The 11763-nt window shown below is 42.4% G+C and overlaps 1 protein-coding gene across 1 annotated transcript; it reads right to left on the bottom strand.

The window, feature by feature from the left end:
- Positions 1–1445: 1445 nt before the first annotated feature.
- Positions 1446–11124, bottom strand: dync1li1 (dynein, cytoplasmic 1, light intermediate chain 1). The gene is made up of 13 exons (XM_014992447.2): positions 10978–11124; positions 10648–10721; positions 8021–8137; positions 7673–7903; positions 7375–7529; positions 6364–6457; positions 5737–5872; positions 5528–5639; positions 4316–4375; positions 4152–4196; positions 3953–4040; positions 3711–3830; positions 1446–1701 (listed from the first exon to the last, which is right to left on the bottom strand). Exons 1-13 carry the CDS (start codon positions 11079–11081, stop codon positions 1583–1585), a joined length of 1455 nt encoding a protein of 484 aa, XP_014847933.1. The 5' UTR covers positions 11082–11124; the 3' UTR covers positions 1446–1582.
- Positions 11125–11763: the final 639 nt, after the last annotated feature.

Raw genomic sequence — 11763 nt, 5'->3', positions numbered from 1 at the left:
ATGGGTAGATGAGAGGGAGGTGGATGAATGATCTTGAGGTTTCATGGATAGTTGGATGTATAGATGCTTGCTAGACAGGAATGGATGACTAAAGGGAGTAATGATGGGCAAAGACGGATAAAATGATGGGTAGATAGATTGATGAACAGATAAGGGGAACTTTTTAACACTGGAACAGTAACATAAACTCCTAATATGGTGTTTCAGATCCAGATCATCTAAATCAAATCCTACGCTCTTCCAGACTGCGTAAGAATTCTGAACAAAAAAAACAAAAAACAAAGGAGATGAAAGGTAAATCCGAATAAATACACCTTTTTATTTGACTGATTGACATGTCTGATTATACAAACGCCAACACGGAGCTCTGAAATAACAGGACCAATCAGCGAAGACAATGACTGTACATTCTGGATGTGACCCTCTGACCCTCCCTCTGTTCCAACTCCCCTTCCTCCCCTTAAACCTTTGCCGCCACCCACCCCGTAAGGAGCAACTATTAAACTTGCAAATGCTTTTATCTTCTGTACAAGTAAAGCTCAGCCACCCCCACCCGACTGCTTAGCACTCTTTCAGTTTGCTGCACCGCCTCTTGCTGTATGTGTTTGGTAGCAGCACCCCAGCGGGTCGTTTGGCCAGTTATAGGACAAGAAACCTTAGCGTTTGCGTATCAATGTTCATTTATTTATTTTTTTTGTATTTCTCAGTTAAGTCTGGTAGTGTAACAGATGCAGCTGGTGTAATTGTAGTGTATGACAAATGGTAATGACGTTTCCCATTTGGTAGTGAACAGCCCAAAAATCTCTCGTAAGAAACGGGTTCTGGTCGAAACTTTGCTAGTTATCCTCTATCTACCCACATTCTTATACTTTTATTCACGCAATCACACATCCATACAAGCACGCACACGCGCGCACACACACACACACACACACACACACACACAAATACACACACACACACAAATACTGGTATGTTTTTCCCTTCATCTTAAAAAAAAAAAAGACAATTTGCATTTTTGTTTCTTTTTTTTTGTCCCCCCCATCTGGTGCTTTTTGTACAATAAACACAGCGTCCCTTCTATTTTACCCTAAGTGCAGTTTCATCAACATGCGCCCTCAGCATTTATACTGGAAACTGTACCATCACAGTAAGTTGGATGCATAAAACATCCTCACTTTCAGTCGATCCTTTTTCACCCTCTCACTCCAACTGGACCCCGGCTTTCCCCACGGACACGTACTTGCATGTAACAGTGACACAAACTTGTCCTTGGTGTAACAGCTGAGAAGACAAAAAAAAACAAAAAAAAAAACGAGGGGGGCAGGAACGAGGTGTGGGTGAGGGAAGGCGTAAGGGGGAAGAGATGGCGAGTTCTTCTCTTCGAGAAGAAAGCGATGAGAACGACGGTATCTGTCCGCCCCATCCGACCCCCCCCGATCCCGCCCTCACCGCGTTCTTTATGATGAAGTGGAGGCTGAAGGTGGAGGAGGGAAGAAGAGAGGTGGATGGAGGTGCAGAGGAGGGAATAGAAGAAGGAGAGCTGGGGGGAGGGCGGCGGGGGGGTGAAGTGCGTTGCTCTTCATGTGTCCTGTCCGTCGGTGGCGGCGGTGTCGTTGGCATTGGACAAGTCCGAGTCAGTTTCCCGGTTGGATATGCGGTCCAGCTCTGCCTGGACGTCGCTCAGTCCCAGCTTTGAACCTGAAGTTTAAAAAAAATAAAAAGAAAAAAAAAGGAAACAATTGCTACTACATTGTAGAGGAGTGAACACTGACGCAGTTTTTACCCACAATGCGATAAGCCGTGTTTCAAATGCACATGATTAAAATAAGAAGTGGGTGAAACTAGGACAGCAGTAGTCTGGCTTAATTTGCCTCCTTAGCCCTAAAAGGTCTTATTATCATTCTGAATGGATGAGAAGAAGCACTACCGCAGTTGCAGTATTGTTAATTAGGCCGTTTTTCTCAGATTAATGCAAACATCTCGGAAGGCTGCTGCGCTTCCAGTGGTCTCATTGTGTCTGAACTCATTAGCAGAAGGAAAGAGCAGCTGCTGTTGCATCGCTGCAGCTGAGAATAACAGCCAACACCGACAGGAATAATCCCAGAACGGTAACAGGAAATCAATAAAAAGCCACAGAGTGTTGCAAAGAAGCTGGACATGATCAATTCCAGCCTGATTTATCTGCCATATAGCGCCAAGCAAGTGGAGTATTTTGTAACCCTTTTCCACGTTTTGTCACACGTTTGCATTCAGACGGTTTTGCTGGACTTATGAGGTATCCATTTATTTTTTCACATCTGAAAATTTTCTTAAAAATTGAAATTGGAAAAAATAGCTTACACTCAATCAGATGTAACGGAGGGAGTCTGAACCGCAATTCTCACATAGATTTAGGTCTGAACTTTAACTTTTCCGTTCTAACACATGCATACAAATGCTCTAAAAAAAAAAAAAAAAATGCGTCCATTGCAGACAAACACTTCCACACAGTTTTTCAGTTTGGTAGACTTCCACATCCTAAACTTAAGAGGATACCAAGACCAACTGCTATTAGCGTTTTGTGTTTGACTGCATACAACTCAGCAGTCAAACACACAGCTAAAATATATCTGATGCCAAATGAGAAGATGTAAAAAACAGAAATGATAGTCAAGCTGAAGCTTGACTGATCAAGAAACTGTTCAGAAAGAAGTAAAAAAAAAAATAAAAGAAAGACTTTGCAGACTCTGTAGTTGTGGATAGGAGAATACCTAACCTTAAAAAAACAGCTAAATAAGCCTGATGCCATCTGATGTGTGGATGGGAGAAGTTTCAAGATAATTTATGCAACAGAAGAGGACATCTGGTTCTGATCAACGTCTGTCTCCAACAACAGCAGTGTAGTACAGAGTCAACGATGTCTGCATTTGGGCTTTCAGCACATTCCGTGCTGCTTGTTGCTCCTTCACTGTGTTTTATTCTTAGTTAGAATCATGTGCATTTACTGATACAGATGTTAGGGATTAGAAATAAATTCCAACATGCAGACAAGACAATAAATAAATAAATAAATAAATAAATACTCCAAAAAGAAAGAAAAAAATATTTTTGGCAAGCAGAGAGGAGCAGGGCACGAGAAAGGGGAACATGCAACGACTGCGTATCATTCATGTCTTTTTGCCTTTATGCTGATGATGTCATTTGAAATGACTGGATCTGCTTTGTTGTAAAATCCAATTTGCAACTAAAAATGTAGCTATGCAAAAAAATAATCAAATATTTTAGTTGTAAGCTCGTGATTTTCTTGCTTTAAATTAATTTTAGTAAGATAAGTTGATTGCCAAAAAAAGGCATTTTTGACAAAAAAAAAAAAATATGTAGGTGATATAAATGTTCCTCTTATGACGCTTGGGACAGACAGTCAGAAGAGGGAGGAGGGTTTGATTAAAAAAAAAACAAAGAAAAAAAACACAAAAAAAAGGCGAGGAGCAGTAAATGAGAAATATCTTGCTCACACACACCTTAACGTGGCCAGCATCCTCTGACTAGTGCATACACACATTATAAATGGAGTGGAGAACAAGTGGGAAAGTACAGATAACAGACAACAAATGGGAGCTGAGGTGATGAGGCGTGACTAAGGATGGAAATGTTTTTCCTCAAGCACAGTTGTCTAACAAGTCACACTGAAAAAAAACAAGGAAAAGTGAGAGGCTTCGTGTTCTCACCTGACTTCCGTACGGTTCCTGGAGTGTTGTTACCGCCTGGTGTCCCGGGGCCGCCTGTCCCGGCTTTCTTTGTCAGTAGACTGTTGAAGAAATTGGCCAGCACACCCTCGCTTGTCTGACCTGCCGGTGTGAATAATTAAGGACAACATTTATGTAGCGCAAAAAAAATAAAAAATAAAAATGAAAAGAGAAAAATGCAGACACAAGGAGAGAGCAAGGAACAAAGACAGATGAGTTCACACCTGACTGTGGCATTGCGTTGGCCACGTTGGCCGCTGCGGAGCGATTGCTTGTTCTCGGGGAACCTGTGGGCGCCCTGCTAGTCGTGTCCTATAGATCAAAACAACAAAAAAATCACACATATGGCCACTCAGGAGGATTCCCTTTACTGGAGCCAAAGGGTTTTGGGGGGGGAAAAAAATAAATAACAGAGCCACTCACCACAGGTCGCCCTGCTGTTACAGCGGGCTGTTTGGCAAGCAGCGTCTGCAAATCAGAGGACAATATGCACAGTCCCAACAATTAGCCCCTAATTAACATATGAAGACAGATTTAACTTTTGTGCGGCCCCAGCACGCTTTAGCAAAGTGGAAATGTTTCCTGACCTGCAGCTTTACCAGAAACACTTGGTCATCTTCTGCTTGAATCTCTTTTTCATGGACAATCTAGAGAAAAAAAAGGGAAAAACATTACAGCCTGCAGCTTATTAGATCTGGGTGCACCTTACGATTGCCAAAAGTCAGATGCATTGAGTTTTTGTGCGATTTAATGCGAACTGATTGTCATGAGACGTTTTCTTAAATACAGTGTGAGCATAATGACAGCTGTTCTGTGAAGGCTTCATAGGCTTTTTTTTTTTTTTTTTGTTAGAGAAGATTAATGAACAAGCATCACTGAGATGCGACGTCAGGGGAAAAACTGTGGCAAAATTTAAAGCAGGGTTAGAAAACAAGTTCCAAGCCTTGGACATGCCACCATTTAAAAAAAAGAGCAACACATCTGCACACCCAGGACACGGACGTCGACATAAACATAAACTCACAGGCTGAGAAAGGAGAGCATCAAACAAAACAAAAACAGCCAAAGTAGCCGTGGTAGCTCTGGAGTAGCTGCAGAGATCCACAACTCAAGTGGGAAGATCTGTTGACATGGAAGCAATTCGTTGGGTAATTCGCAAATGTGGCTTTTTTTTATGGAGAAGCAGCAAAAAGAAAAGGCACTGGTAGAAGAAATCCCCAAGAAGTCCTTGCTTGTAGCCTCCGGGGTAAACACTTCCAAGATAACGTGGTTTCCGCAAAATGTCTGGTCTGGAAAGCGAGGTGCAGGGTCATCCTCTGAACGGACAGCGAGAGCTGTGAAATCTGTTCAGTCTGTTTTTTTTATGTTAGATTGGCCCCAGTCAAAATCTAGTCCTAAATCTAATTAAAAACCCGCGGCAAAACTTCAAATAAAGATCTTCACAGATGCTCTCCATCGAATCTTGAGCAACTTTTCTGAGAACTGGCAAATACGTTAGCCTTTAGAAGTGCAAAGCTGGTGAAGCGTTCCAAGACTCGCAGCTGTAATTACGGTCCAAGGCGCTCTACAAAGTATCGTGTCAGTAGAGCTAAATGTAAATAAACACCACTCTCCTCGGATTTTGATCTGTAAAAGTGTTGAAAAGAGATTATTTTCTTCCTGTTTTGTAATTTTGTGTTACTTTTGCGTTGGTCAGATATCAGTACTTTCACAAGGCAACTGCCCCATTAGGTTGTTTACAGTCTATTGGCTGTAAAAATGTGTGACAAAAGCCATGATGCTCTTTTGTGAGTTTGTACCTTTCTAACTGGCGGTTTGACTACTACGTCCTCGTAGCTGTCGTCTGATTTCAGCGTCTGGAAGTTCTCATGAAGTATAGCGATCTTTTTCTCGTTATCCCAACCTGACGGACTGGCAGAAGACAGATGGGGGGGGGGGGGGTGAGTGTTACAAACCAAACCAAAAGGAGATCCTGTCGTCCTCCGGGAGAGGAACCGTACGAGCTTACATGAAAACGGCGTCTCTCTCCACCACCTGAGCCGGGCAGTGGAAGGGAAAGCCGTAGAGTCTGTGAACAAGATACTTGTAAAGGATGTCCAGGTTTTTCATCTCCTTCACTGACGTGTAAAGCAAAGAGGCGCCATCTGAGCGCACTGTCAAGGCTATTCTGAACAAAGCAATTACAGCCTAACAGGGGCCTGAAAACCATGGTGACAAACATCTTTAAAAAAAAAAAAAAGAAAAGAAAAAGAAAACAGACTTTCAGATGGACCGATTCGAACTTTGGCTCATCGAAATCCACTCAGAAAGGAATACAAATCCTGGACATTTTTCAAACAACCATTGAAAGCTTTTTTCTTAAAAAAAGAAACAACAAAAAAACCATGACAAGATAAAGCAAAACAGAAGAACAAATTATCAGAAGCAGTGACAGATGATCTGTTCATAGCCAAATCCTTGTACACAGAAGGGCACAGGTTTTTTTTACTATCATATCAACGAAAAGAAAAAAAAAAAGTTACTTCATGGGTAAACTGCTGAATGATCAGAAAGTATGTGTTGCAATGTAGCAGTGCTAGCGCTGTATATTCTGCTGCAGCATCAAGGGTGCAGCATTGTGTTAGTTCAAGGATACACTGCAGACAGAAATGTCTGATGTGGGACTGGATGAAGTCCAAGTGTTCGTCTCTGTAGTCGTGCTCCTTCTCCAGTGTGCTGATAGCATCGCACTGAGGACAGATGAGCAGGTAGCAGAAATCAGTTTGAAGGTTTGCCAACACATGCAATAAATCAGCGTTTATCCACAGTGTACCTTAAAGTAAAAGTTTCATATAAAAGTCGTTTCGTAGATAAGATTACTTACACTCATTGGAGTCTTGAATGAAAAACAACTTTACTGATTTTTATGAAAAAAAAAATTGATCTGAGTCCGCAGTTTGAATTCATTGGGAATTTATGCTAATCCATAAAAAGGTCGGAATAATGAGTGCAGACTCTGCCATAGTTTTGGCTAAACGTTTGACCAGTCTCATTAGAACTTTCTACACTTAAATTGACTGGTTTTCAAAAACTCAGCTGTTGGCCACAGCTGGAGGTTAATGGCAGCCTGCTATGTCTCTTTAAAAACCCAAATGTTTCTCAGTTGCAAATGTGTGACCAAAACGATAACCCTCAAAATTTAAAGGACATAAATGCCAAGTTTTCTCGGGAACAAACTAAGAAAGCTGCTGGAACATCAGTGTCACCAATTATAGAAAAGCATCAAGACTAAGAGCATACTGTGCTCCTACATGATAAAGCTACGTGCCTTCTGAACAAAATGTTTATTTAAAGAACAAAAAAAAGTAACTATTTGGGAAATTTACCCCAAAAACTCTTCAATTGCACCTCAAAACAACAGCTAGATGGTTCATTGAAACCTACATCCAAAAAGCAACCACATTACATGAAAGCCTGCATGTATTATTCTGAAAGTGTGTGGAATAAAAACAATTCATAATAAATTCAAAGTGCACCCTTTACTTCTTTTAAAAACCTATTAACTTTATTGATGATAGCACTCCACCCTAAAAAAAAATAGAAGAGTTCCAATGCAGCACCTTCTGACCAAAACCGTACGTAAAGACACACTTTGGAAAGTTTGTACCTTTGTGCAAACCACCACCACCGGTATCCCTAGGTTGTGCGTGAGTGTGTTGTCCCCCAACGGCAGCAGCACGCCTTCCTCCTCGTCACTCCTCCTCTGTGGCGTGCCGTCCTCTCCGCTGCCCGGCTCTGTGTACTCCTGAAACTGTTTTACGACTAAAAACCATTAAAAAAAACAAAAAACAAAGTAAGGTCAACATTTGAAACACAGGCACATTCTGAAACATTCTTTAGATAAAACTTCAAATAAGACGTGCTTCTGTAAAGACCGCTCCCTTCACTCCCCCCAGTTGACTCACTTTTGTGTTCCAGCTCCCGCAGCTTTTCTGGAGCGACTCGGAGTTTGTCGATGTGTTCCCTAGCAACGGCAGCCCACTTCTGAAGAGAGTCCAGGGCGTTCCATGGCCGTGACATGTCAACTGTTATCAGCAGCAAAGTGTCTTCGATGGAGCCCACTGGGACGGCTACTCCCTGCAGGCCTTTGTGGTAGAGGTCTCCGTCCAAGACCCACGCGTTGCATCGAGTGTAATCTAAACAAACACACAAACTAGGTCAATATTTAAAATCTTGCCTTGATACGCGGTACTATTGGTGTGATGGAGATTAAAAAAATAAATAAAAAAAAAGAGAATCTGCAGTCTGGTTACCATCAATGTCATCATCGTGAACGCTGAAGTAGAGATATTCCAGGCCACGCCCTTTCATGTACTCCTCAATACCTTGTAACTTTGCAACCAAGGTGGTCTTCCCCGAGCCCACCTCACCTAAATACAGGAAATAGGTGAATAACATGGATCCCATACGGACAATCAATCACACCATTTGATTCAAATTTACATTTCAATGTTTTTTTTTTTATTTATTTAAAAAAAAAAAGCTTTAAGATTGAATAGTGGTCAAGTTAAAAAGTGACTGACCTCAACCAACATTTTGCAGCTGGTAAGGATGAAGAACTTTTAATCTGCATCCTTTTATTCACGTACTGTAGTGCGCTGTCAAGTACTCCCAGTTAATTGTTAGAGAGGGGTGCTACAACTTTAAAGTGTCTATTAAACTAACGTTTCATAGTATTCAGATGACCAGAAAGAGTATTTTTATATCCACGTGTAGTGTAGAATTCAACTAATGTCCTTAGTTTTGTTTATGAAATATATAAAGACATTACTTTTTGAAGTTACAGCTATGTATTAGGGTACCAAAAGCAAGGGTTGCTTTGTCTAGAACAGAGGTCTCATTCTCTTGTGGCCCCCAACGTGATATGAAAGTATAATATTAGTGCGGCCCACAGGGTGAGCGGACATCTGAAGGAAGTCCTGCCCGCAGTTTCTCGTCATGGCTGACATTCGGTGCTAGGCTAAGCTAAGCTACACTGACTTCATGCTCACTATGCTTGTAACAATAGAGCGGCTGATGATGGACCAGTCCGGTACCAGTTGGCTTTTTATGCAGTCGCCATTCCGGTACTTTCTACCATTAACAAATGCCACGATCAAACGCAGAGAAAGGCGACTGCTACCGGGCTGTTCGTCAACCGCCGCGCTGTTGTGACCATAGACATATGGTTGTGACAAGTAGAAGCGGCAGTGACGTCACGCGTCGAGAGTTTTCCATACGTTGCTAGCTGGCTAAAGACTTCTGTGAAACGTAGAACAAGAGCGACGCCAAGTGGAGTAAACTTAGGGTGCGTTCACACTGAAGTGACCCAATTCCGACTACTTATTTGACATAATACGACCTGTATCTGATCTTTTCATGACAGTCTGACCAGCACAGGTCGGATTCTTTTCGAATGCGACCCATATCAGATACGTATTTGACTCAAATGCGACCTAAAGTCCAGGCCGCATTCATCCGAACTGAATGTCACTGATACTCAACAAATTCTGCGTCCTGATACGCGCAAGTGGGAAGAAAAACAACTATGATGGACTATAACGAGGATTAAGTTGTTAATATGCTGCTCCGGTCGGACAGCAACTTCAAATATGTAAGCTAAGTTCCACCGTTAGCCTCCATGTTTACTTCCGCAAACACTGAGCACTTCTTTTTATGGCGGTTGGCAGAACACTAAGAACGCTGACGCTATTGCGCCCTCTACTGCGCATGCGGAACACTTTCAGGTCGTTTGCCCGTTCCGACTGCAGAACACATACAGGTCGCATATGTGTGGCAGTGTGAATGGCCCGGCAAAAAAAAAAAAATCCGATTTAACAAAAAAATCGGAATTGGGTCACTTCAGGCTGCAGTGTGAGGGCACCCTAAATTTTGTCACACCCTCATTATGTCTTTGTCAAAGCCAAAGCCTGCAGTTCATGTACTGGAGAAATAATTAAACGTTGATGACATTTGAGGATATTCTTAAAATGTTTTTTAAATGTTTTTCCTTTATGTGGCCCAGACTCTGCCTCCAGCGGCCCCCGGGTAAATTGAGTTTGAGATCCCTGGTCTAGAATGAATATTTTATATGTGTATAGTTCATGGGGATTTGACAATTTGGTGAAATTGATAGACACTGATTTTCAAATTTCATAATTAGAACTAAGTGGAGGAAGTTTTCAAATAAGCTTAAACATCACCCTACTTCGTTGAAACAGCTGTGAATGTCTGCATGGAACCACCATCCATAGCATTGTTTCATACAACGTGTTTATAAGGTCAGCTCTGCACCCATTCTTGCTGTGTGTCATATTAATCTATACCAACAGGGGGGACACGGTGTATTACAGCTGAGCTTGCTGATGTTGTCATGGACAGCATAACAAGCAAATGGCCTCACACACACAGCACTCCATACATAGGTAACCAAGTGGCTGATTAGCTGTAATGGATAGCATGCAGCGGATTATCTCAGGCGGATGTGTGTGTGCTGGGTGTTAATGTGTGCGGACATTAGCGAGGTCTGGGAGGCACCCTTTCTGCTTCAATCAAACTAAAAACACCAAACAGCCTCTGTGTATTTTGCACGTCATTTTTTTTATTCACCCATTTCGTAGAATTATCGTTGCCTAGCAGCGACTAGCATCACTGGGAGCTAGAATGACTTGCAGGGTTTCTCTCATAATGTGATGATGAACGACTGTGTCGGGAAAATACACCTGTCTCCGTCTCTCCAGCCACAAAGCTTTGACACAAAAGCCCCATCACCAGAGGCAAGCTAGCTTAGCTACAAAGCAGGTATAAGTCAAGGGAACAGGATGAGGTGATCAGCAGCTACAGGGCTATCCGAGCTAGCGATGCCCATTGGCTAGCCAGGAGACTGCAGACAGATACCCACCCATGACCAGGACATTTTTCCCAGACGGTAGCTTTGATCTTGAATGGGTGGACACTTCACTCAGGATGGTGGACCTGCAGACAGAGCGGGGCCGTTAAAGACGCAACCGAACGAGGCTTGTTTGTTCACTCATACATAAACAATGACTGGCAGCAGCGAGAGGCTAGCGCGAGCTGGTGCCGCTGTGTCACCACTGAGTCTGGTGCTGATGCTAGTTAGCATCGCTAGCAGACTAGCTGTCAAACCATCCTTATCCCAACACTGTGACTCTACGCCGTGAAACTTCAAAACCTGTGCGCACTGAAACAGTTTTAATTTCGCATCGCCCACCATAGGTTCTGCCCGTCCTCCTCCTCTGGGTTGGAGCTCTCCAGTGTGCTCTTAGATCCAGCTGATGTGGAGGATAATAATGCACTCCTCCCTGAAGTCGCCATCTTCGCAGGGCTTGTAAACCTAACTGGACGCACGGTGTTATGTCGAAAAACGCACCCCCAGTTATTTGAAGTTCAATGGTTTGAAGGCAGTTTTTATTCCCCTTTTTCAATTAAAAAAATATCTTGTTAATGGAACTGATGACTGGTTCTGGTAGACAATATCAGTGACATTAAATAATTTTTCCAAAGAAAAAGAAAAGGTTGTATACGCTAAGTTGACAACATGCCCCACGATATATGTGTTATTTTTTATTTATTTTAATTAAAAATACTTTACTTTTCCATGACAAATACTGTTAATAAAATTACTATTAGGTAAATCAATGACATCCTCCAGGTGGATGTGCTTTTTATTGCAGGGGTACATTATTCGGCGCAACACCTTGAAGTAAGCAGCAGTGGCAGCAGTGAGCTAACCCAGTTCGTTAGACAACGCCGCACGCCGTGGCCGGGGCGTGGTCCGCCCGCACAAAGCTTTAGCTCCGCTATAGACATCAGACAACGATGTCACATCAGGACTGAACCTTCACGCAGAAAGATGGAGAAGACAGTGGATAAATGCAGCGTTTCATATCGAAAAATGCACCCGTGTCAGCGTTTCTTTCTCAATATCTTCACAAAATCTGCGCCAATAATAACAACCCTTTCAGATCTGAAAGAAAATTTTAGTCAGATATTGATT

This window comes from Poecilia mexicana, unplaced genomic scaffold (genome assembly GCF_051168715.1).
Source record: "Poecilia mexicana isolate PSO_F unplaced genomic scaffold, ASM5116871v1 scaffold_11, whole genome shotgun sequence".
In the NCBI taxonomy this organism is placed as follows: domain Eukaryota; kingdom Metazoa; phylum Chordata; class Actinopteri; order Cyprinodontiformes; family Poeciliidae; genus Poecilia; species Poecilia mexicana.
The sequence above is the reverse complement of the archived record's forward strand: the minus strand, read 5'-3'. Positions and strand labels throughout refer to the sequence as shown.